The sequence below is a fragment of the Eucalyptus grandis genome, chromosome 11, assembly GCF_016545825.1.
Source record: "Eucalyptus grandis isolate ANBG69807.140 chromosome 11, ASM1654582v1, whole genome shotgun sequence".
Lineage (NCBI taxonomy): Eukaryota > Viridiplantae > Streptophyta > Magnoliopsida > Myrtales > Myrtaceae > Eucalyptus > Eucalyptus grandis.
The window spans coordinates 27,102,751-27,128,297 of NC_052622.1; the positions used below are offsets into that span (position 1 = coordinate 27,102,751).

General features: G+C 40.5%; 5 protein-coding genes across 9 annotated transcripts; 2 read left to right on the forward strand and 3 right to left on the reverse strand.

Moving 5' to 3' along the window:
- The first annotated feature begins 1,159 nt into the window (after nucleotides 1-1,159).
- Nucleotides 1,160-2,230, forward strand: LOC104426054 (probable F-box protein At2g36090). Its single transcript, XM_010038990.3, has one exon. The coding sequence runs from the start codon at nucleotides 1,160-1,162 to the stop codon at nucleotides 2,228-2,230; it is 1,071 nt and encodes a 356-aa protein (XP_010037292.2).
- Nucleotides 2,231-7,221: 4,991 nt separating this feature from the next.
- LOC104426053 (small RNA-binding protein 11, chloroplastic) lies at nucleotides 7,222-9,310 on the reverse strand. Its single transcript, XM_010038986.3, has 4 exons — nucleotides 9,106-9,310; nucleotides 8,030-8,098; nucleotides 7,827-7,933; nucleotides 7,222-7,747 (listed from the first exon to the last, which is right to left on the reverse strand). The coding sequence occupies exons 1-4, from the start codon at nucleotides 9,218-9,220 to the stop codon at nucleotides 7,637-7,639; spliced, it is 402 nt and encodes a 133-aa protein (XP_010037288.2). The 5' UTR covers nucleotides 9,221-9,310; the 3' UTR covers nucleotides 7,222-7,636.
- Nucleotides 9,311-12,001: 2,691 nt separating this feature from the next.
- LOC104426052 (casparian strip membrane protein 1) lies at nucleotides 12,002-13,257 on the reverse strand. The gene is made up of 3 exons (XM_010038985.3): nucleotides 12,892-13,257; nucleotides 12,481-12,604; nucleotides 12,002-12,401 (listed from the first exon to the last, which is right to left on the reverse strand). The coding sequence occupies exons 1-3, from the start codon at nucleotides 13,161-13,163 to the stop codon at nucleotides 12,186-12,188; spliced, it is 612 nt and encodes a 203-aa protein (XP_010037287.2). The 5' UTR covers nucleotides 13,164-13,257; the 3' UTR covers nucleotides 12,002-12,185.
- A 622-nt stretch (nucleotides 13,258-13,879) lies between these two features.
- LOC104426050 (mitochondrial fission protein ELM1) lies at nucleotides 13,880-20,458 on the reverse strand. 5 transcript variants are annotated; one of them, XR_721766.3, is made up of 11 exons: nucleotides 19,237-20,083; nucleotides 18,996-19,053; nucleotides 18,575-18,671; nucleotides 17,143-17,292; nucleotides 16,898-17,024; nucleotides 16,357-16,469; nucleotides 16,179-16,242; nucleotides 15,987-16,080; nucleotides 15,757-15,865; nucleotides 14,895-15,147; nucleotides 13,880-14,448 (listed from the first exon to the last, which is right to left on the reverse strand). XR_721766.3 is itself a non-coding variant. In XM_010038979.3 (11 exons), the coding sequence occupies exons 1-11, from the start codon at nucleotides 20,324-20,326 to the stop codon at nucleotides 14,347-14,349; spliced, it is 1,248 nt and encodes a 415-aa protein (XP_010037281.2). In that variant the 5' UTR covers nucleotides 20,327-20,458; the 3' UTR covers nucleotides 13,880-14,346. The 5 variants fall into 5 exon arrangements, 3 of the variants coding, with proteins under 3 accessions (XP_010037281.2, XP_018721456.2, XP_018721457.2); XR_721765.3 differs by having other exon boundaries at nucleotides 14,862-15,147; XM_010038979.3 differs by lacking the exon at nucleotides 14,895-15,147 and adding an exon at nucleotides 20,156-20,458 and having other exon boundaries at nucleotides 19,237-19,399.
- An 889-nt stretch (nucleotides 20,459-21,347) lies between these two features.
- Nucleotides 21,348-24,466, forward strand: LOC104426049 (peptidyl-prolyl cis-trans isomerase CYP18-2). Its single transcript, XM_010038978.3, has 6 exons — nucleotides 21,348-21,568; nucleotides 21,656-21,751; nucleotides 21,897-21,958; nucleotides 22,221-22,354; nucleotides 23,299-23,383; nucleotides 24,130-24,466. The coding sequence occupies exons 1-6, from the start codon at nucleotides 21,497-21,499 to the stop codon at nucleotides 24,173-24,175; spliced, it is 495 nt and encodes a 164-aa protein (XP_010037280.2). The 5' UTR covers nucleotides 21,348-21,496; the 3' UTR covers nucleotides 24,176-24,466.
- Nucleotides 24,467-25,547: the final 1,081 nt, after the last annotated feature.

Genomic DNA, 25,547 nt, shown 5'->3' on the forward strand with positions numbered 1-25,547 from the left:
ATGTCACAAAACTCAATAATTGGACCTCAACCAGGTTTTCAAGTGTATTTGTTTTTTTTTTTAGTTAGATAGGGAGAGCTGCAGCGAAGAGGACAAAAGATCAAAATAGGAATTTTCTCTGGAGATATCCTTTAAACTGCGGTCAATCAAGTTGAGGACCCTAGAATTGAATCTTAGGCATTAAAGAAAAGTCATATTGTCACCTTATATCAAAATGAAACATGCCTAATATGCATGAAATCCTAAAGTCATATAATCGCCACCTTTTTTACTGGTTAATTCCTATAGTTTATTCACTAGAAATCATGTCTTTTTATTTTGATGCATGATGATTCTCCATTTTAAAGTGACATATCGCTAACATTGACTATTTAACAAAGTTGCTAATTAACAACATTGTAATCGATATAACATGTCAAGCAGCGTGACATGATGACATGATTTATATGATTGCGTGATTATGGGACATAACTACAGAGGCATCCAGACTAAGGAGATCTTTGCGAATGCTGTCGCCCTCGTAGGTCCTAGGCTCTGAGCGCGATTTCGTTAATGTCATTGAGCAACACTATATTTCACAACTATTTTTTGTGGAATTTCTTAATTTCTTCGGTTGTGCGTTGAGAATTTATAAAATGTCTGTCACCTTGCCCCTCGTTTAATGGCCTAAAATGATGACACGACATTAATATAAAAATGATAGGACCACGCGACCAAGTGATAAGGTGACATGTCGTATTGTCAGATGCGAAATGGAAATGACTCGCGAATTGCAGTGGCCGTCCTTGCAAAACAATTGGTATATATTTAACGGCTGCGATTGCAAGATTTTACATGAAATAAATGGACGGTCCGATGTAGTTGTCAGGGCGAGAAAGTCCCGGTCAAATCCTTCCCCAAAACTAAAGTCAAAGAAATTAAAACTCCCGGTCAATCAAGCAAAGCGGTCGGTCAACGAAGGGCAACTCAAACATTAAAAAATAAAAATAAAAAAGGAGGGGCAAACGAACAAATAAACTATAATATAGTTGCATTTTTGGAAAAACGAAAAGTATTACTAATTCTCGTGTTCGCTAGTATGGTATATAAAACCTCCTCCGAATCCTGACTTCCGCGAGTCTCGTGACTGTCTCGAAGTGACCCTGAAGCTAACCCCGCCATGCGTCCCCATCCCAGCCCCGTCTCCTGCCCGACTCCGCCGCCGTCCGCCGCCAAGACCGCCACCGCCACCGCCACCGCCTTCTCCGACATCCACCACGACATCCTCCAATCCCACGTCCTCACTCGGCTCGACGGCCCCGCCCTCGCCTCCGCCTCCTGCGTCTCCTCTGACCTCCGCGCGCTCTCGTCCGACGACCGCCTCTGGGCCGACATCTCCCGCTCCGCTTGGCCGTCGATCAACGCGCCGCGCGTCTCCCGCGTCGTCTCCACCTTTCCCGGCGGCCACCGCTCCTTCTTCGCCGACGCGTACCCCCTCCCCGCCGAGGACCCCGGCTCTCCTTCGACGGCGCATCCCCCTCCGCCTCCAGAACTCCGCCGCCGCCCGTCGGAGCTGATCTCGGCCGTCGACATCCGCTACCGCGGGCAGCTCATCTTCAGCAAGACCGCCGAGACCGAGACCGAGACAGGGTGGTTCCGGTGCTCCCCGTTCCGCATCGACATGCTGGAGCCAAAGGAAGCGGTGTCCACGCCGGTCCCCTTCCCGAGCCCCGACGACGAGTGCGGCGACCTCGGCGACGGTCTGAGGCTGAGCTGGGTCCTGATCGACCCGGAGGGCCGGCGGGCGATGAACCTCTCGAGCGCCGCCCCAGTATCCATCCAGCGCCACTGGCTCAGCGGGGAGGTGCACGCGCGGTTCGTGACGGTACTGTCTTCCGGAGAGCGGGGCACGGCGGCGGAGCGGGTGGCCTGCACGATCGCCGTCACGTGCGGGGGGCCGCGCGGGGGTGCCATGCAGGTGAGGGAGGTGAGCGTGCAGGCAGAGGACATGGAGGGGACGTACCTGAACGGCGGGGACAGCCTGGTGATCTTGCGGAGGGCTATGGAGGCGCGAAGGGGGAAGAAGACGAGGGAAGAGGAGGAGGGGCGGAGGAGGTACGAGGATTTCTTGGAGAGGCGGCGGGAAAGGAAGGAGCGGCGGGCGAGGGCGGAAGGGACGTTGGACGCCCTGTGCGTGGGCTTCGGATCGGCGGCGCTGGTGGTCTTCTGGTTGTTCATTTTGTGCAGATGAAGTGAGGGGAGGAGGGGTCAACCAGAATAGTACCCTAAAAAGGGGGTTTACAATATATACTTAATTATAGAAACTGAAATCTTAAATTGATTCAAGAAAGAACAATTTTTTTTGCCCTTCTTTTATATTCCTACTCCTGCTATTACATAGGAGTAAAATGCTAGGGAACCCAAAATTATATTAAGTTTGATCTTAGAGATGATGTATCGAATTTCGGGTGAATATTTGAATATGCGAAGACATCACCTAAGGTGATTCGCCTGTGAAATTTCTTGTAATTGCAATAGTAAAAGCTGGTTATTCATTGGCAATATCCATGACAATAACGTGTCCGAATTTACTATTTAAAGGAGAGAGGATAATTTAGTAATTTGCAATGGCACTCCATTGAATCATCTCAAATCAGATGCCGCATCTTCTTTTTTCCTTACAAAGAATCAATGTTATCGTCATGCATGATGTATGTGTAGAAAAGTTAAAATGATTCCTGGAGAGGGTCTCATATCATTCTCCCCCTACTTGTCGCAAATTTCAATTGAAACTAGTTGGAAAGTCGGAATAATAGCAAGTGGCTCCATATTGAGAACCAAGACATACTCTATTTGCTAAATTTGGCTATTGCTTAGTGACTCCTAAATAAACGCCTTTATAGCGATGACATTAGGTGAATGGAATGGAATAGAATGGAATAGAGAATCTAACTCAATATAGTATAACAAACCCATTATTTTATCGAACAAATCCCTTTATCTTGCCATTAATTGAGTAAATCTATCCATTGTTCTTTCAAAGGAAATTGCGGGGATAGAGAGAGAAAGATATCATGGGACTGAAATACTTGTCCTTAAAGTTACTAATTGAATGAACTTTAATTTCAAAAAACTTTCAAGGCATCGTACACCTAAGTTCTACTTGCGCTTTCCCACCTTTTTGACCAGCAATAGCCGATTTAGATGAACTTTAATTTCGAAAACTAATCAAGACACGTATTCATATTAAAGAAGATGATCTCAAGAAACTTCCAAGGCATCGTACACCTAATCTTTGCTCACGTTTTTCCACCCTTTTCATAAGCAGTAGTATCAGTCGTGATGAAAAATCGCATCAAACGAGATTCTAAAATTTATGTATAGAAGCGTATCCTGCAATTTTGTCTCTGTCCTTACTATCAATGGCAACCACATTTTCCAGCGACCTGGACGGCTCCGTAATTACTCTATGGTGGTTGGTGATTTGGACTTTCAATGTCGATGTGGACTGAATCATAAGAAAAAACCCCTGGAGAGAATGATGTCTGTCTACCCTTTTCTAGGGATATTTTGCATGGGACTGGACTTGGGCATCCTTGATATCTCCAGCGGCACAAGAAATAGAGCCGACAACATCGTCGCGTCCCATCCAATTGGCCTCCGGACAAGCTCATATGGAAAGACGCTTGCTCGGTGGACACTCAACCTCCACCATTTATTGTATGAGCTTTGCAACGACCAATGGTTCTGACTAATTCGGCATGATTTTCGGCTCTCCCAGGATCCTAATACGTGAAAGTAAAGGCCGGCTTTAATGAGCCTGCCTGAAACTCGCGAATCAAGTCCTTTAAAGAAGTAAACAAAAGAGTCTCGCAAGGCCTTGGCCGGGTCCTTACAAATTTTATCCAAAACAAGCCCCTCCTAAGTACACGTGTGGTTAAAAAAAAAAAAAAGTACATCTGTGGCTCAAGGATTGACAGGCCCCTAAACAATCCGACGAGGGCGGAAATGTTTGAAGGTAGAGAGGTTTAGACAAAGTGCTGCAAGCAAACTTCTAAGATTGCGAAGGAGGTGGGAATTGGCCAAATCATGCGTCGAGTAGGGAAATTTCTGCGGTCAATGTAGGCTGACGACAACGAGAACATCAATGCTTTGGGCGAGTGACATTGTGACACCCCAATTTCATATTAGACGAGGGTGACTTGTGGCTTAGATTCATAATCAGGGAGACAGCCTCCGAGGATTCGGCTCAAATGGACCAAGTCAGATGGTTACAGTGACAAGTCCTAGACAAATCCATTTCCGAGGACAAGACGACACAGGCCACGGTAAAGGCCCATTCTTTGATCGACAGCTCATTACACAATCCGCTGTAATTCCGATAATTGGATCGGCACGACCCACAAATACAAATGTATCAAGCAAACATGATTCGTCAAGAATTGCTAGCTCGAGAAAAAACAGTTTTGCCTCCCCAATCACGACAGGATCTTATATTGGACGATGCTGGCGTTGCTTGTATACTCTTACATTAGGATTTTGTTTTTTTCTCGGAGAATATAATATTTCTGAAAATTAATTTTCAGGAAATTGTTTTAGGAAATGTATTATCGATATTTAGCTGAAACTAGAAAAAAAAATCCTTTGATAAGAAAAATCTAACTTTTTTTACCCAAAATAGACATCATTAATTGTGCACCGGTAACTTTGGTACGGGCGCCGAGAAAACTAGTACAAGGCCCGAGCTCTCCAATTGCCCGAGCCCAAGATCTCGATGCTCAGAGTACTTTAGCTTGGGTCCATCAAGGTTAGGCTCGAGTTCATGGAGGTCGGGTAGACCAAATTGCAAATTTAGCCTCATGTTTCATTACACAAGAAGATGATGCACAATAAGAGCAGGAAAATTGTCTACAAAGTTATAAACTTATTGTATTTTTATTAATTAAATCCTAAAACAAATTTATATCTTTTTCGAAATTTTTTATTTTTTATTTTCCTTTCTTTTTTTTTTTTTTTTTTTTCCTTCATTCCAATTGTCAAGCATTTGCAGTGGTTGCCAACTAGCCAAAGGCTAGGTCGACCGTGCCAAACCCTCCTCCCATTGACCGCCTAGAGGAAGAAGGGAAAAAAAATTAAAAATCAAAAAAGAGAAAGAAAAGAAAAACTAAAAATAATTAAAATTCAAAAAAAATAACATATTATTCAAAGTTATCTATTTCAGCACTGACAATACCATGCAAGACAACTGAGTTCATATTAGCGATTTTCAATCAAAATTGGCCAATTAAACTCAATTGACAAAACATAAAAAAATTTAAAACTTAATTGACATAATATCTAACAAAAAACATTTAAGACGGGTAAAAAGTTTATAAACTGAATTAACAAAAATGCAACAAATTTAGAATTTTTTGGACAATTTTCCCAGAAATACAAATGTATCAACTTATCGAGCTAACATGAATCCTCGTGAATTGCTAGATCCAATAAAAACAATTTTCCTTTTCCAAACATGACTGAAAGAGGATTTCAAGTTGCACAAAGGCCACGTTGCCTGTATACTCTTTTACATCGAGTCTTTGGTGATTTTGGTTAGAAAACCTTGTTAATACCATCAAGACCTAAATATATTAACTTCACACTAATACATTGGACTATGCCACGAATAATACAACTTATTTGCTTAATTGGTTGACAAAAACCACGAACATCTAAGCAAGTCGGACCTCGCCTAATCAAGCAAGGCTTGACTTCGCTGAAATCTAGCAAGCTCGAGCCTCGCCAACCCCAGCCATAGCCGACGACTAGCCAATTAAGAAGAAAAAGAAAAAGAAAAGAAGACTGAAAACTAATAGGTCTATCGTATTAGTTGAGGAAATTTTGAGTTAGATTACCCACATGTTAAAAATGGGTCAAAAATGGATTAGACGTTCTAACTCATTTTCGACTCATATAACACAACTTAAAACTTTTTGGACCTATTTTAATAGGGTCTTTATATCTTTATAATCCACATGCAATCTATTAATACAAAATATGAGCCTGAAAATGGGTCATAAACCCATTTTGCCACCCCTAATTCTCACCAACCCAAAAAAAGGGGAAAATTTTAGGAACCAATTCGAGTTTTCTCACTCACATCAATTTGCATCCTCACATTTTAAGTCCTTCAATTTGCAATTCTGGACAAAATTCAAAACTTGAAAGACTCATTTGCCGCTATTTCAAATAGAAAATCGCAAAAAGATTTACCATCCATCATCTGACCAATCCAAGATTCACGATACCCACGGCCAAAATCAGTTGTGATGTTCATCGTTGCCCACCACCGACCAACGTGCTTCCCCACCGTCGTGATGCCGACCAATACCATGCCAAACACCGCGATCCTCCCCTCCCTCTCATGCGCGAGCTTCAAAAGAGCTCAGCCATGAAGCTCGGGGCTCGAGCTCTGTTCCGAGCTCGGCCATGGTTGGCAAGCTTTGAAAGTTCGGTGAGGCAACCATGGGGAGCTTTGCTTGGAGTTCCCTATGGCTGTGACGTCGAGCTCCACACGTAGATCCAGGTCAGACCTGACCACGTTCTGAGCTGTCATGTAGGTTGGACCTTCGCCGACCTCTAACTAGAGGTCCACAGTGGTCGCGATGGACTCGAAGCGAGGGAGTCGAGCATGAGGAGGAGAGGGGAGGTTGGGATGCAATGAATAACGGGGACTAGAGGGCGTCGTGTGAGGACGAGCTACCGGAATGACAGCTCAAATTGGGAAAGCATAGGCAACAATGGCTGAGTCTGGCAGCAGTGGCTGGGAGGGTTGGTTAAGGGAGAGGACAGAGGAAGGATTTTAGAGTCACAGTAGGTATGCAAATTGATGTATGGAATAACGGTGAAATAGCAGTTGATTATTTTCCCTGAAAGATAATGAATTCTGGGATTGTGAATAATCCAACCATAATTGACAGTAAACCGGAGATACCACGAGGAAGAACCGCCCCACTAGAAAGACGTAAATTGACGCAATTCCTTGCGGGGCCATGTCAAAAATCCAAGTAGCCATAACACTACACTAGAGTTGCAGACACAGGAGTACAAGGGCAGAGTGACCCTCCCATGCTAACAGAAGCAGCCTTTCTCTTACCACACGCACCCTAAAACCTGTGCCGAGCAGATGCCAAAACCCATTTCGCATCGACCAAGGCCCTCATTGACATAGTTTTAAGTAACAGAATACGACAAGAGATACCATGATGAAAAGCTCCATGCCGACGAGCAGTAATTGAGAGCCTCCAGCATCATCGTGTTGTTTCAATGCTTACACCACTTGAGGAACAGAGACAGAGAACGACATAGCTAGTTGTCATTCTCATCATGGATCAACTGCCAAATAGCATTCTTTTTAAATCACAACAGATCATTCTTACAACACTAGACTATGAAAAAATCTGCAAATCAATAGATCTACATCAAGTGCCAAACGAGAATATCCATTCCTTGTTCTCTTCATTTTAAAAAGTCGAGCTATCTTCTTTTTTTGTGTGTTTTTCATAGGTTCGGTGGGGAGCTGTCTGAGTTATGTATATGCGTGTACCATTCACTTTGTGCTTGAACCAATACTTCCTGCAATGTGAGTTTCACTATATCTGCATCTTCACTAGAGTAGTCAATTATCATCAACTTTCGGTTCAGGAGGCCCTCTTGCAATCGGCATTCCAAGTTTTTCGCCTAACTGAGGCTTTGCGTAGTCCACAAAAACGATTCGCCCATTCAGTGTCTGTGAAAATGAGAGAGCCTTCATAAAATAGCCATTCATTAGATAGAGTCGCTGAACAATTAGAGGCCGAGCAATTTACCTTTCCGTTCATCTCTGTCAATGCTCTGTAAGCCTCGTCTTCAGATGCAAAAGTTACAAATCCAAATCCTTTTGATCTATCTGACACTCTATCAATCACAACCTTAGCTGGATGGAAAGAAATAAGAGGTTTAATTTACTGAATATACGTAAATAAAAATTAAAACCAGATCAAATTGTGCATAAGAGATGGCCTTAAGGTACCTTCAACAACTTGACCAAACTGAGAAAATGATTCAGCCAATATTTTGTCTGTGGTGTAAAATGACAATCCTGAGACACAGTGAGAAACTAGCTCAAAACAGCAGGCCCACTTAAAACAAGATAAACTGCTGGTTTTGACTGATTACTGAAAGCTCCAATTTTTGCTGAATCAAACCAAACAGGAACGCTGAATCAAATGATGAGGATTGTTAAATTGTGAGAGGATAAAATTTGCTGTATATGATCACCGCTCACTATCAATCGTTGGGTGTATGAGTTTGTATCATCACAGACCCATATGTCAAGCCTTTACCAATTTGTCTCCTATTGAATGGAAGGCCACTAATGCAATTCTATACTTACAAAAGAGGGCCAACGGCGCTTATATCCCGCACGCTTTCAAATCTCAAAATAGAAATGAATTGGCCAAATGTCACGGTGTTTCTTTATTGGGAAGCAACAAAGTTTGCTCAATGTAAGCACTATATTCCTTGCCAGCTCTAAATCTAAGACTCGGACCAAGGGGCCTTCACTGCTCCAGCTTAGGAACCCTTAGCAGTCACTTTCTCCTGCCAAACTAACAAACTGCAGAAAATATATAAGATCTTCTTGCTCTCATTTTTCATTAGTACTTTGATCGGCATTAGGAATAAGTATCACCTTAAGTGTGGTTTACAGTGTAGAATACCCTTGCAGAGCAGTGCTCAACAACAGGTTATGCAACATTCTAAGTAATGGACACAAAGTGGTAAGAAGAACAAGAACAATCAAGAACCGTCGCCTACTCCAGTTCCCCAAACAAGACCTTTAAGAAATCATCAAACGAACATTACTTCAAACACACGACGGCACAGCACGATAACTTACGGGGTGTCAAGACATCACGTTTCTTCAAACAGGCATTTCTTCAAACACGTTGCTCACGCGATATCAACTGCACATGCACTGACGACCCACGTACGCAAACCACCAAAAAAAGAATCGTGTCTTCGAGAATCGATGCAGGCACTCGAAATGGATATCCCAAAACTGGGCAAAGACAGTAACACGAGCCGACCAAGCACGTAAAAGGGTACCTCCAACGAAGAGCTTCGAAACGATTCCTCTGCAACTGGTGAGCAGGTGGGGAGGAATGAGAGAAGAGTTGGCTAGACTGTTCCCGGACCGAAGGTTCCTAATGAGAGCCGCCATGCGAGAGCGAGAGAGAGAGAGAGAGAGAGAGAGAGAGGATGGGTTTAGGGTGGAAGAAGGAGATGGTTTGAAGCTATTCCCAGGTCAAGGTTTTATAACAAGAACAACAGAGCCTGATCGAGCTTCCGATTCATTTTGCATTTTAGAAGGCGATAATTAGACAAATAGTCTATGTACTTTAACCTAATGCATAATGTTACTCATAAACTTTTAATTTATCCAATATAATCATTTTTATTAATTATTCAATCAAGTCATTGATTTATATGAAAATATTTAATGTTATCTTACTATTTAATTTATGTTTAAAAATAATATTAAACATTTCCATACAGTCCAATGTATCGAAATTCAAATATCACATTCAACAAATTAAAAATAAAAAAGTGATATCATTGCACAGTAGATTAAAGTTCATGGAATATTTATGTGATCTTGCATTTTAGAAAAAGAGATGGTTCTAGAACATTTTTCAAAATTTCATGAATCACAATAAACAAACTAAAAGTTCAAGAATGGCGTTACGGATTGGGTTAAAATTTAGGGACCATTTGTATCATTTTGCCTTTGAGAAAAAAATGGATGGTTTCATAACATTTGCCAATATTTCATCAACCATATTGAATACATTAAAAATTCAGAAACGATATTACACATTGAATTAAAGCTGAGAGACCAAATCAAACAAATTAAAAGTTTAGAGACAGCATTACTCGTTGAGTCAAAGTTCAAGAATTATTTGCATAATTATCTCTTGAAAAAACTCCTTGCTTCTAAAATAAGATTTGCAATTATAGAATACATATTAAAAGGTGTCATTAGAAGTGTGGTTGAATTGCTTGCGGAGGTTAATATTGTAAATTGCGAAGCTCAAACTGTCTTTGGTAGACTTAAGGGCATCAAACTTTGTTTATGTAGGAATAAGAGGCTATGGGCCAATTTGGTAATGTTTTTATATTTATGTTCTTTTATTCTCCAAAATAAAAATAAAAAATAGCAATTTATTTGTGTAAATCAATTAAATTTTTTTATTCCTCAAAATAAATTAATGGTCAAAGAATAAATTTAGAATATATATATATATAATATATAAATATATATATATATATATATTGTTTTGTTCCCGTGAATAAAAAGAGAAATAAGGTTATTGCTGAGAAACAAGCTTAGCATTACTTAATACTCATCTTTACACAATTGACACAAGATCCAAATGAGAACCACATCCAAACCATGTCTCTTGACCTAATCCAAGTCCCTATTTTTTGAGATAAAAAATATAAAATCAAAAATTTAGAAATTTAGAAAAATATTTAGAAATTAGATTTTGAGTAGTTTTTCTATATTACAATGTTAATTCTAGTTTAGAATTAAAATTAGCATAAAATTTTTTAAATCTTTTAATGAAAATTAGATTCGAAATTGAATGAGCTTTTAAGGTTTTACCATATGGATATTTGAATGCCATTTTCTTTTAAAGATAATGCTAAGTTGTGATAACTTGTCCACTCCGCTAAGAGAAGATGTCTTCTTCCCTTAAGACTCTATTGGAGACATCATTTAAGGTCATTTGCAATTCTATTTTAATAGAAAATTACATGGCTCTAAACAAGTCTTTTCCATTTTCATTTGTTCTGTGTTCGTAGTGGTTGAATAAGTTTATGCTCCATGGCATTCCAATATCATTTGCTTGAAGGTTTGATAAGTTTGCACAAATAAGCGCACCAACATTAAAATGTTCTTCATCCTTAGTTTTCTCGTCATTGCCCATTCCGCTAGGCAATGCTTGCTCTTCTTATTGCGATTAAAAAAGATCAAAAGGTCTATGCACCTATTTATTGTAATGCCCAAAAAAATTTATTGTCAACCGTTTTATAATGTAAGTTATAAACCAATGGGACTCTCTTCTGCCATTTTCTATCATTTATCTTGAACTAACTATTACATTGGATTTCAAGGCCATCTTAAAATATCTTGATTAGTTATATCCTTACAAAAGTCTAGTTTTATCCAAACATAAATTATTAAGTCTCCACAAACATTTTTATAAATCAATTAAAAAAATTAGGATTGGACTGAATGTCTTTATATTCTCTTTATATTTCGGGAGTAGAAATTTTGTTCAATTACTAAATACGTTCTTCTATTTAGAAATTCATCCGATGAATAGAAATATTTTTGAATAGATATTGTTTCCAGAAATAATAATTTTAGTCTATGAAAGGTTTTGGCTGTTCACATCTTGCTGACGTAGACAATTGCACTGGTGATTAAGAGAAAAGGAGATTTTTGGAGGTGATTTCGTTCGGTGATTATGATCTTGTTCGAAAGGAGAGGTGTCAAAATTCTCCTTTTTTATTTAAACTTTTTGGCTCATGACTTGATTAGAAAATTTTAATTTAATTTAAATAATATTTAGATTAAAAAATCATATTTAGATCAAAACGATGTTGTTTAGGTCTTATTCTCATATTTTAAGCACATTCTTGCCACGTAAGAAAGAGATAATAATAATAATAATAATAATAAGCCTCGTCAAGCCAAGTTGGAAGGAATTAATGGAATGGTTCGATTGTGCCACTTTGATTAATTTTAAAATTTGATTATATTTTTTAAAAGTTTTAAAACTTAATTACACTTTCGTAACAAATTTTAATACTTTAAGTCCACTTATCCTTTATGCTTTACAAAATTGGGAAATAGAGTGCTTTTGCATGGCCTTTTCGTGCTCTTTAGCTGCGTTTTGTTTAGCATCAAGTAAACGAAGTTGCTTGCGACTCGTGAAGCAGAGAAATGAACGATTTTTTTTCCATAAAGTAATGCCTATACAAGAATTGATAATGACCCCATTGCTGAAATGACTTCTTGTAAAACACAGGCACCACCGCACACACCAACATCATGAAACACACGTAATGAAAATGTCTTGATACTCCTCCTCATCCATCGGTCAGCTGGGACCATCTCACGTCCTACGAAGAGCCATGGCGGAGACAATCACGAGCACCACGAAGACGACGGCCGTGACCATCGACGCTACCACGGCCCCACTCACTTTCTGGCAGAAGTCGCCAAACTGCTGGCATATGGCGAGCCAATTCGTGTTCGGATTGCCGTTGTGGGCCAAGTACACTATGGCTGCAGCCGCGGCCCCAGCTGCTGTGGTCAGTGTGAGGGCCATCTACACGGGGAGAAAGGACGGGAATTAGCATTGCAATGCACGTTAATACTAAGCAATTAGAGATGGAGAGAATGCTTACAGTGTCCAAAACGAGCAGGAGCATTCTGAGGCCAGCGGCGTGGGTTCGGATGATGCATACGATGGAGAAGGGAAGCGAGAGGACTAGGTAGCCCCCGACTATTGCCATCGCAATCACAAAGAACCTGCATAAATAGATTGTTCACATCTGTTTTTCGGTTCACATGATCAAGATGCTCTATGTTGTAGTTATAGGTATAATTTCTTTCTAGCAAAGGGAAAATAAGGTGAAGTTAGAAGATCTCTTGTCCTAACGAGAGAAGCCAAGTTACAGTAACAGTAATTTGAAGGAGTGAACACTTCTAATGTTCTGAAATGGTTTATGATGAGACATGACAGTCTCGACCGTATAAACAGCACTGGGATGAAGGACAAGATGGGCAAGCAATTCCCTAAGCCGAGGAGAACATACTGAAAAGTCGGGAGGTCGTCGTAGCTAGCTTGAAACTGGAAGAACTGAGTGAAGAAGGGAAGAGTCTCGTCACTCGTTCCCATGGCAGCAGCAGCGGCAAGTGCAGTCACAATTGCGCACAACCTCAGTATGAAGTCGAATATGGCCACCCCTTTGTTCCATCCTCCAGCCCGGGGAGCTGCCACGACCGTTACTCCTTTCCCTTTGGCAGTGGCGCCACCGCTGGCAGTTGAGTCAGGAACATCGATGGTGGCTGAGTCACCGCTCTTCATATTCTTTACGTTACTGGATAAGAGAGAGTTCAATGAGCTTAGAGAAGAGACTTGAAGCTTTTGACTTGAAGAGCTTGATGGGCAGGTCTTTTATAAAGAAGAGTTGTGAGCACATGGGACGTGAGATAGAAGCAAGAGAGCTAGAGGAGTTGTTGCCAACTTCTCCAACGTTTTAGCTTTGTTTCTCATCCTAAAGTTTCCAATAGAAATAAGTGACATGGCAGATCATTCATGGAGCAGTTCCTCCTACTTCATAAAGACCGATGCCTTGCTGGCAATCCTCTGAACAATGAATATCTTCCCATTGCCATTTCTAGGTATCACCTGGATACATAAGATAAAGAACAGAAAAAGTAAGTGCTGCTTCTGTTACAAACTAAAAGTCGAAGGAAATGAAACCTCACATGCCTTGGCTTTCTCATGGCTGTGGATTAATGAGGAATAAACAAAGTTTTGTTCTCTTAATCATGCAACTAAACCTACAGTAGGACTTGCCTAACCCAACAAACCCGATGCAGATTGATGCTGCACCACGCATAGCCGATCGACAGTAATACAAAAGAAAGTCAACTGCTGTAATTCTCATGTGTTAACAGGAGCTTCTGCCGTCGACTCAAAAAAAAAAAAAAAAAAATGTATCAGAACTAGGTAAGCCGTGATGTTTTAGTTCCAGTCGATAATAAACAGGTTCCAGTCGATCTTATGAAGAGGAACTGTAGCATGAATCCATAGATGCTGCTTTTGCTATCAGAATTTGCTCACATATCGATCAAATAAGCGGGAAACTTTATACAGTATAGCTCCCATCGCTGGGAAAGGCATAATGTGACCGAAACCGCTTTCCCCGTCAGTACAAATAAACTTATAATGAAGTGGGGGAATCCAGAAACAGTACAAAGAACGGAAAAAAAAAAAAAAAAAAAAAAAAAAAAAGCAACGTCCTCTATCTCACACGCTGGATTACTTGCCAACTGGCTATTCTTTCTCCAAAAATGCACAACCTAAAGTTGTGCTCCGCAGAAATGGACAGCCACAGAATAAGATTGGACTCCTTGAAACATTAGCGAACAGGAGCTATCTTCACCGAGGTTACCAAGTGGGTACTGGCCAACCTAATGACATGCTAGACGTGCCAGAGCAAAGCGAGTGACAGGACCACATTGGCTCAACAGCAGAAGGCCCATCACGTGCATATCTTCCATCCGCGCTTGGCAAGTGCTTCATGCACCTGAGCAGCAGACTCGGCAGTGTCATTAAGTGGAGGATAGCTCCAGATCTCAGATATCTGTACATCGAAACCCAACTATATAAGTAAACATAAACCTCTTAATATGTCCAACTGAGTTGAGCAAAGGATGAGGCAGGTTAATATACTTTCCCTTAAAAGAAACCATGGACTAAGTTCACAAGTGCAAATACATAATAAGTTTTCAATCATTTTGCTCTTACAACTCGCATTGTGTTTTTCTCATTAGTCGTGCATCAAAAACCATTAGTTCCGCATAGTGGTCTGACTCTAGGTAGAAATGGCTTTTCCATTAAGGTCACAAACTCTTCATTAGAGTATCACAAGCCTAATTGAGTAGTTGTTTTTCAAAAAATAATTTGTTTAAGAAGCAAGTGTTTAAATTTTTAGAAATTATACAGCTCTTCTTGTGTTGTGTATTCATGCTTTTAGCAATCATTAGAAACTCTGACCCTCAAGCTTTTCAGTTTCCGAGAAATGTAGACCTATCTTCTCAACCGAGAATTGACTTGTCTTCATTTCTTTCTCTCCTCTTGGTCATGAGTCTTTTCCTCTTATTGTGCAGGTTTTGCTCCAGTCTTCATCGTTCCTGCTCCTTTGCTTCTATCATCCAGAGTCACCAACAAATGTTTGTCACCTTATTTTCCAGCAATGTTCATCCCCAGCTACCATTTGCAAGTTTCATTCTGTCATATCTGTAAATGTTTCTATTGTGTGCAAATTTTCTTCAGCGACTCCCTGTGACATTTTTTTCAGTTTCCAATTAGTTACAGATTGATGGGAAAATTAACTGACTCGACTAGTTGTTTCCTCATTGAGGATGATGGTGTTCCTTTGTGCCTCTAAAGCTCATCTTCATGCAGTTGGGGTTATCTGAAGTTAGGGCTTGATGATATTCTCTGATCTTGCAATTTTTACAGTTTATTTTTGAAGTTTACATATTTGAGCCACAGATACAGTAAGCTACTTTCCTTGATGATTTGCATTCAGCCATATCATAGTAGAATTCTGTGTTTTTGCATGACTTCTCATTACACAAATTGATTCTAAATACAAGTTACTCCTTGTAATTTCATTTCACTAACCTATATGATTAATTAAACAAAAGAAAAATTCAACAGCAGTAAAGCTAAGCCAAGTCACGCTTGAGTATCTCAATTACCTTTTCAAGTCAAGCTCAAGCTCAATATTAGTACTAGAACAAGGTCAAATCAATTTTTGAACGCACTGAGTTTGTGAATCGAGTCAAGCTAGATCTAGACACTGCTTCATCTTGACTGGCACTCAATTGTACCCTCAGGCAAAAAGAAGAAAATAACATAATTTAAATAAGAATGAGTAACCTACATCTTCCTTTCCAGTGAATGCTCGAACTGCTCCTCGTTCTTGCAAGGAATTCTGGAAGTCAGCAAACTTCCACTTACACCGTTCAGCTCCACCAACATAAACTGGCTTCCTGCATCAAGAGAGATAATTGCTCTCTTTAATTATAATGGATATTTCAAATTATTGGGCCAAACAAAAGTAGATATTTCAAAGTTAGGGATGGTCCTCAATGTTTGACGTTTCATGCATACCCTGTACTGCAGACCTCACTCAACATGCTCACAGAATCAGCTGTTACAACAAAAGCATCAGCCCAAGCCAAATGTCCCATGTGTGGGTTTGGACCTAAAACACACCAGAAAGTATTCCAATCCATTATCACAATATGATGATTTTGCGTTTTCAATAAAGGAAAAACCTTCAATGATCAGTTATACAACTACCTTCACCATCCCAAATGTGAACTTTAGAATTAGCCCTGAATTCTTTAACAAACATTTCGGACACCTGCGGAATGAAAGGCAGGGAGGTAAACAGTTTATGGCTCCAGGACCAAAGTAATACAGTTTATTGCTTATTTCATTAAGAAATTTCTTATAAGAATGAACAATGCATACACACCCTCACAGGAGTCCTCCTAGAGAAAGATATTCTGAGACTTCCACAGCTCCACATGACATTCTGCAGCTTAGTTATCAACTCCTTTGCAAGATCATCACCATAGGGACAATTGCCTGTGATCAGAACATAGAAAAAAGCTGTAAGATTCTTCTGTGAAATGATCAAAGTAAAAAATAGTTTTACATGTACTTTCAAAATCAAGCCAACTCATATGATGATGATAAAATAGTGCCCTGGGTGCTACTGATGCAAGCAAACAAACATCCAGAATATCACGGCTATGAAACAGACTAGGGTGCAACTGCAAAGATATTAGTCAGTTCCTACAGGATGAAGACTGATGTTTCAATGCCTGTCTCTCTTATCATCGTGAGACAAAATGTTCTTCATCAGTTATATCAGCTAAGACTGTTTAGTTTTGACCACAAGATTCATTAAATCTGTCAGACAAAATAAGCTGATTCATCACAAAAATATGCTGGATAAAATTGACAAAGATCAAGCTTGAACATGTGTAACGAATGAGGAAAAAGTGAATTACTTGTGGGACCGCCAATATTGACCACAAGCAAGGGCTTCGGAAGATATGCCAACTCATCATGCCAGGTGAAGGTAGCACTTTTAAGAGCAGTAGAATCAGCTTGATGAAGGGCGCCCACAGTGAGAATCTAAATCCAATATTCTAGACCTGTGAGATTTTTTTTTAAGAGCAATAACTAACAAGTAACTTAATTGCAAATTGGTGATTCCCAACAATTGAGTGTATTTGCCATCTGCAGTGCATACCACATGACTATCGGGATGATCACGTGGAGTTATCCACCTTCGAAGAAGCCAAGGAATTTGCCCTTGCGCGTGAGCTGTCTGTGGATAATAATCATGACGAGGAGTAATCACCAAATCAAACCTATCTAGACGGGACCTCGGATGTTGTATCTGGGAGATGACATTAATGATAAGACAAATTAAGATTTAATGCTGGTAAAAACTGTCGATGCATGATAACTATGTTCCAATTGATGACAGACACATAAGAAGTATCAATATGTAAAAGGACCAGCTGGATAATGTGAACAGAAGGAACTAGCTTTTGAAGGGAACATAAAGCTTGCCAGAAGGAAGCAGAACTAAAACATATTAGCACGCATATTACCAAGTTACTTGTACCATTCGTTGCACAAACACCATGATTATAGTAAAAAAGCAAAAAAATAGGCTAATTCTTAGGAGAATTGCTGCGATTAGATGTACAGAAACTTTTCGAAAAATTGTTAAGGGAGAGATAAGTGAATAGTCTAGGTTGTCTTATCCCATTCCATGGCCACATAAGATGCGTTTAGTAACGTTTCTGTTCAAAAATTATTCCAGGAACAGAAATAGAAAAAGCTATTTCTGTTCCGGGAAACAATTTTTTATCAGAAAGACGCGTTTATTAAACTTGTTCCAGGAATAAAAAATAAATAGAAACAGGTTTGGTAAATTTTTTTTTCTTTTAATTTTTTAATATTTTTATTTTCTTTTTCTTTTTTCCTTTCTTTTTTTCATTTTTCTTTTTTTCTTCTTTTAGCCGGTCGCCAGCCTCCGGCAACCAGCTAACGGGGGCCGGCAGCCTCGCCCAGCCATGGCGAGGCTCGCCACCGGTGAGGCTCGGCCTCGCCGGGGCTGGCGACGCCCGGCGAGGTCGCCAACCCTCGATGGCGTCGCCGGCCCTCGACAACCGGTCGCCAGCCATGGCCGAGGCCGGTGACCAATCAAAGAAAAAAGAAGAAGAAAAAAAAGAGAGAGAATTGTTCTTCAAGAAGTGTTTGAACAGAAAAGTAACTTTTTTGTTTTTTTTTGTTCCAATTTTGTTCCGGGAACAAAAAACAGTTTTTGAATGAAAACGCAAACAAACACGTTTCGTTCTTTTTTCATTCCCGGGAACAAAAAAACAAAATTTTTATTCATAAACAAAAGAAAAGAACATTACCATGCCGCCTCATATTTTTCCAGCTAAAGTTCTTGCTTATTTATTTCTTCTTTTCCTGTTTCCCCTTGTTTTCTCTCCTTAAAATTCATCTCTTTAATTTTTAAAATATTAGACAGAGCAAAACGATGGCAAGGTTAAGAACCAACCATTGAAGGTGAAAAAAGAAAAATAAAGTAAGGCAAAGGAACTGGTCATTTATCAGTCAAGCATGTGGCAGGAAGCTTAAAAAGAAAGCATAGTCGAACTCACCTGAATAACAAAAACATTCTCCGGAGCCAACCTTCTTATTGTGCTTGCAACAGGAATAGTGTCCCGCCCAGATGCAATCACCAACAGTGGGCCCTCCCTATGACAATTGTAGATAGTTATTGGGGCATAGCAGATAATTTGAAGGACAAGCAAATCCATATTCCACAAATTCAAATGCTAGATATGACCACTACATGCAGATAATTAGCCTGTTCAAAGACATCTAGAACCCCAAAGCCAAACTTAAAGACGTTGACCATGTTGGCAATTTTTTACTTAGGCAAATTGCAATTGCATCTTCTGTATCCTGGATTCAAATGGGACATTTCTGAGCAGGACTACAATTCAATTTGAAAATTATATAGTTTTCCATTGAAAAGAAGCATGACGAGAAGAATAGGAACAAGATCAAAAAACATACTTTTCAAATGATTCACGAGCCATTACTGCAATCTGTTTTGGATCAGCTTCCAATAATCCTGCAAAAAGCCATTTAACAGAAGTCATTCAGGCATGAGGTCCATTAATTTTCCCTACAAGGGCTAACAACAACAGAAGTCCAACATAAGACCAGGTCACCACACTACTAAGTTCACTACATCACCAAAGTTTGTTATTGACTGGAAACATCGAAGAAGAACCACTCTAAAACTGTCCCCTACCACTTTTTTCAGCTGAAAAAGGCCTGACTTTATTGCTCTCAACCGTCGTTTGAAACCTTGAATCACCCCAAACTCTTTTCACGACATAATTAATTTTTTTATGGAAGGAAACCGGGATCCAACGAAGCCATTCATTAATCCCTCCTCTAGGCCTAGTCACGCGCTGTACAAGTAACGAAGCGCCTGATATCAGAAAGGAAGTTAATCCACAATTAGAAAGGCAAATGAATCCAGGAATTAACCATAGAAGGGAGCAGACCAACATGTGTACTTGAGTGTGCATCCCACCATCTAGATGGACGTAAAGCATGCTCGCACAAAGAAATAAAACATAGGATTCATCAATTACCAATTGCATCTCCTGAAATTAGAATCTCCACTCAAAACAAAGACTCCTCCAGTTTGGCAAATTCGATGCAGATTAATTTGCTCAGTATACGAATCCATACCCAGTCCGCAAGAAATTTCGGCCTCTCATATAGAAAACGACTATCAATTTTCCATTTTTACCAGTTCTACTCTATCTCTACTACTCTAATGCTTACTCTCAAACTCTTGCCCTGCCCAGAGTGTGGGAGTCGAATCCCATTCCTGAAACTAAATTGTCCCCGCTCCAATCTCCCGGAGAAGGGAGAAGGTAGAGATTCGAACCCCATCTCCCCCTTCCAAATTGGAAGGGTGGCCACTGGGTTTGGTGGTTAAAGGACTACCATTTTACCCGGTCGAAATGTAACGATGACAAATTACGACTCGACGCGAGTTGACAGCCACTAATTTTAACTTGATCACCGTGAGCAAAGACAAGCGCGCATGTCAACAGAAATCGATAGAAGCATGACGATCTATGGAGGCGGACCGCCACCAAAAAAAAAAGAAGCGCAAACGCAGAGATTCGAGTGCAGTAATGTCGGCCGCTCACTTGTAGAGAGTGGCGATCGGCGAGGCCGAGAGCGCGGACCAAACCGACGCACTGGCTCTCGGCGCCGGCGAAGCCGTTGCCGACGACGAGCGCTCGCCGGATGGCGCCGCCGAGGACGTCGGGCGCGCCGTTGAATCCCGGCGGCGGCTCGGGAAGCCTTATCGGCCTCATCGCAGTCGCGCGGCGCCAAGGACGAACGAGCTCTGCCCTGTCGCGGCTGCGAACGGCGGCGACCTGTGCGGCGGCGACCTGCGAAACGGCTCGTCACTGCATCATCGTCTTCGTGCTCGGTCCCCAGGCTACGCTACGAAGAGCGAGCAGCTGGCTCTTGGCAATTCAATCGAGAGAGCTCAGGCAAGAGCTAGTGGGCCGATTAGGCAATGTCCATGGGCCTACATACTTTTTGGGCCGGCCTCGTTCTCTAAAAAACCACCGACTTCAACTTTTATTCCAATTTTACTTTTTGTTTCGTAAAAAACCTATATCACAATCCTATCTTAAGCTTTTTTTTGTCCCATAAAACCCCCCAAACTTTGAATCCAATCTCAAATCTATCCTAAAAAAATTTTCGTCCCATTAAAACCATCAATTTTATATTTTGTATCAATTCTATCCTAATTTTCTTTTGTCTCATGAAAGAAAAATCCCTATGTTAAGTCCAATTTCAATTTTAATTTTAATTTTTTATCTCATAAAAGATGACTAACTTTTATTTAAGTCCCAAATCTACTATGCATTAACCTTCCGTCAAAATTGTCCTTAGTGATTTTGTTTGTAATTACACGTGACTATGAATTTTCCATATTTCGCAATTGGAGAGCATGTGCTTGAGAGCTACTTGAGAGTTTTTCATCTCCCAATTGTCAATGAAATTTTTTTGATGCAAAGTTAATGAGGGTAGATTTATGACTAAAAATAAAAAATTTATAGGTTTTTATCGGATTGTAAAAATTTTAGAGTAAAATTAGGATCAGACAAAACCTAAAAATGTGGGGTTTTGAATAGGATAAAAACAAGTTTATGGTTTCTTACCTTTTATCAAAAAAAAAAAAATTATGGTAGAGTAGGGACGAGATTTTAAATTGAGAACTTTTATGAGACTGGATCTGAAATTTGAGATTTTTTAATTAGATAAAAGTAAAATTGAAGGTTTTTCTTAAAGATGTTTGAAGTTTATAGGTCCAGTTCTCTCTCGAATAAGATTCAAAACCCCTCGAAAGACCCACGATTTCTGCAGCTGCGGAGAGCGCATTTCATCGAGCACTTGGAAGACGACTCCATTTCCTCTGCAAAAGGATCTCTCTCGGCGAGGCCCTCGTAGCTTGCTTTTGTGCGTAGGAGATGTGGGCGACCGCGGAAGGAGGTCCTCCCGAGGTCACTCTCGAGACCTCCATGGGTTCTTTCACCGTCGAGGCAAGTCCCCTCCTGCTTTCTTCTGCTTCTTCTGCAATGCATCAGGTGATGTGAAAGCTTTCATTTTGTTTGCTTTTTTTTCTACAGCTATACTTCAAGCATGCGCCGAGGACTAGCCGGAACTTCATCGAACTCTCTCGGAGGGGTTACTACGATAACGTCAGGTTCCACCGAATCATCAAGGTAAATCGCTCGTTTCTTTGCGTGCTGTTTCTCTCCCCCAAAAGTTATCGTTGGAATCGAAAAAGTCCCACACCCAGAAATCACGAATGCGCGTTTCGTATGATGGGTTTTCTAATTGTCTCTTTTTCTTGTGACCCTGAATTAGGACTTCATCGTGCAAGGTGGGGATCCCACCGGGACTGGAAGGGGTGGAGAATCGATCTACGGGTAATGGCGACATCGTTTTCTTGTTTAAGTACTGATTCGCTTAACAATCGTGCGGTGGAATGCTTCTTTACTGAGCTGTGGGTTTTCACTGCTCGAGCATCAGTACAACGAGAGCAATCAGAAGAGTGTGTTTCTCAAGCTCCTTATTGTATTTGATTGTTTGGGTGCACCGGCGAAGAAGGAGGACCTTAGAGTACGGTTCAGTTCCTTGTTTGGTTGTTGAAGGAATCTCACAGTATATATGGTGTGTATTGTGTTGCAGTAAAAAGTTTGAGGATGAGATAAAACCAGAACTGAAGCACACGGGTGCAGGTATCCTGTCCATGGCAAATGCTGGACCAAACACCAACGGCAGCCAGTTCTTCATCACCTTGGCGCCATGCCCTTCACTTGATGGTATGATATTATCTGAATGAAGTCATTATTGCAGTCTCTAATTGAATGGTTTTTTTGAATCATGTGATTGGTTGATCCTTTTATTAGTGCGAGCTGTCTGAGAGACTTTGAGATAATTGCGCACTTGCAAGTTGCAATTGTGAACACGAGTGATGTGTTTGGTCATTATGTTTGCCTTTGGGACATCCCTCTTCCCTCTAGCTTGTTGTGTATTATAGGCGCTTTGGCTTTTTCTTTACAGCAGAAGCAGTCTTGAAATTTATTTCTTCAGAAGATCAAAGGATTTTGACTCACAAGAAGATTTCCCATATACATCTTTTGTATAGTGACATCGAGTTCGACGTAGAAGAGCAAATTTAGCTGCCTTAAAATTTCATCTTCATCTTAAGTGTAGACCTAGTCTGTAAGTATATGGCCTAAAACTGATATCGGCCTTTTGATTCTAGTCAACTCCCTTGTGCAATACAGGTTAGCTGGTCAGACATCTATGGATTAGCAGTATATGTAGAATTGAGAAATGCTGATTCAGTTGTGAGATGGAACTTCATTGGCCAGATATATGTTTAAGGGCCCATTTTCATGACAAAAGGACTCTCTGACTCTGAAGTTTGGTGCTCTAATTAATGTGGGTGCCACATTCATGTACAACATGTACAGATACACTGTTCAAATCTCTTGTCATCCAAATGCACCTGACTATACAATAAGTCTGGTAATCATCTTCAATATAACCTAAGGACAACTGAATATATAATTTCTTTCGGACTTTAGGAACATCTATATAGGAGGAGAAACGTACCTACATGACACCTTATTTCATTAAGATTGGTACGGGAAGGAACATATATACCCTTTCATCTTTCTGCTTTTGCTCTTCACTATTTCTTCTTTGATTATCGTATTGGAGTAGTGGATGATTTTATGATGTCTCCACCTCCATACAGGAAAACACACAATATTTGGACGAGTATGCAGAGGAATGGAGATTATCAAAAGACTTGGGAGTGTCCAAACAGACAACAATGATAGGTATGCCTTTTCTTGATAATTGTTGATGCATGAGTCTCTCAAGAATTTGTATATCTTTAACACACTTGACATAGAAGAATGTTGTGCTCAAAGTATTTTCACTTACGATATGATATTTTCTGGCACTTGTGGCTATTTAGAAAGTACTCTTTAATGAGAACATGGAGACAAAATTGTCAGAAATGAGGGGTGACATCCGTTTTTGGGCTTTCCGGAATTATATTTTCGAAACCAATAGGGAATTCTACTTTGTTGATGATACAGTGAAGAGAAAATTGGTGATGCTAGGTCTTTCAGGAAACAATATATCAGTCCTTGTTTTGAAAATGAAAGAAAAAAATAAAATTGCAAATCCTATTGGATCATGCTGTAGTGCATGTGTTTGAAATTGGTTTGAGAAAAGTATGAATATTGGCTGAGTCCTGCTAAACTTCACTTTCGAAAGGGAAGCTTTAAGCTATGTCTTCGATTGCTTCATTGATTCTGAAAAAGAACTCGTCGGTCCTCATTTTGAAAGGGAGATTGAGAAGACTCATCGAATCAGTCTCTGACGCTTGTTGCTAAATCTGTCGGGTAAAGCATGAATATTGATCCGAGTCCTGCTTAACTTCACTTCCAAGAAAGCTGTACATGAATTCACCATTTTCTATAGCTACCGCAATTAGTGTCATTTTCTCTATTTTGACATGGCTGATAGCAGTGAAAAGACGATAGTTTTATCAAACTTTTACGTACTCTCTGTGCAGACCGATCCATGATGTGAAGATATTGCGGACATCAGTAAAAGATTGATTTCGAGGGAGTTAATTTTCACTGACTGGGTGTTCTGTGATACCGTCTTTCAACTGCACATTGATCATGGAGCCATATCTGTCCAACATTTGTAATATTGTGCAATGGCGTTAGTATCATCTGATGCATGTTATCGCCGGTCACTTCTCTTCGACAAAAGATACATTATGCAATGCGTTGATGCTTTGTCAGGATTATGTCAGCTTGGGACAAATTTGGGGCAATTTCATGGCATATGAACTCAACAGGATCTACTCTTGGGATGAATGTTAATTTTCTGGTGGGGTCGAATATGTCGATTTTGGCGTTTTGCCAGAAAAACAGTGAGTACTAGTCCAAGCAAGACGTCGGATATGCGTGTTGTTCTGCTCGTCTAGAAATTGTCGTCCCGACAATTCTCCCTTCTGGTCTGCTTCTTCAGGTCTAAAAGCCCCATACGGCGATCTTCGGTGACGTGGTAGCTTGTTGCCGGCACCGCCATTGTTCCAATCTCTCGCTCAACTGCATCTAAGAAAAACCATATTATCTCTCTGATCACTGAACTCGAGGGGCAATGGTGCGGCACGGCTTAGTATGATGAGATCACGATTTGCTTTGACAAAATAATTAGCAAACTCGAACTTATGTTAGAATAAATAAGTGATAAGTTCACTAAGAGCATTAAAACTTGTTAAGAAAGTATAAAAAGTGCAATGAAATTTTAGAACTTGTTGAATAGGCTGAATAGGTGCAATCAAGTTCCAAAGTTTACACTATTAATTTAATCAAGTTCTAAAGTTTACACTATTAATTTAATTAACAGAAAATGTTATTATGGCATTTTACATTAATTTCTTTTTCCTAGTTGACATTTTTTTTATTTTCTTTTCTAAATCTGATTTAAATTAGGTTTAAAAACTTTTTAAAAAAACTAAAATATTTATTAGAGAGAAGGGGGGAAGGTCCATGCTGGTGGGCGGTCATTGCCACCCATTGCTAGAGAGGCGGCAACCTCTGCCGACCCTAGGCGAGGGTGGCCAGCCCTCGGCAATCCTAGGCAAGGCCTCGCCACCCCAACCAAGGGCTGGCGACCCTCACTAGCCTTAGGCTCAAGCGGTCAAATCTAGGCAATGTCGGCACTTGCCCAAGTTGGTGAGGCTCGTTGGTTCCAAGCACCATTCAGCATCATCCAAATCTGGGTGGGTGGGCGCCCAAGCCCAAGCCAACAAAGATCACTTGCGCTTGCTTGGGACCAGCAAGGCCTTTCTCAAAGCTAGCGAGGGCCAACCACCCTCACCTAAGGCCGACAACCTTCAGTAATGGATGGCGGCAGGCACCCATTGGCATGGCCTTGCCCTGCCCATTCTCTATTCTTTTCCTTTAATTTTTTTTA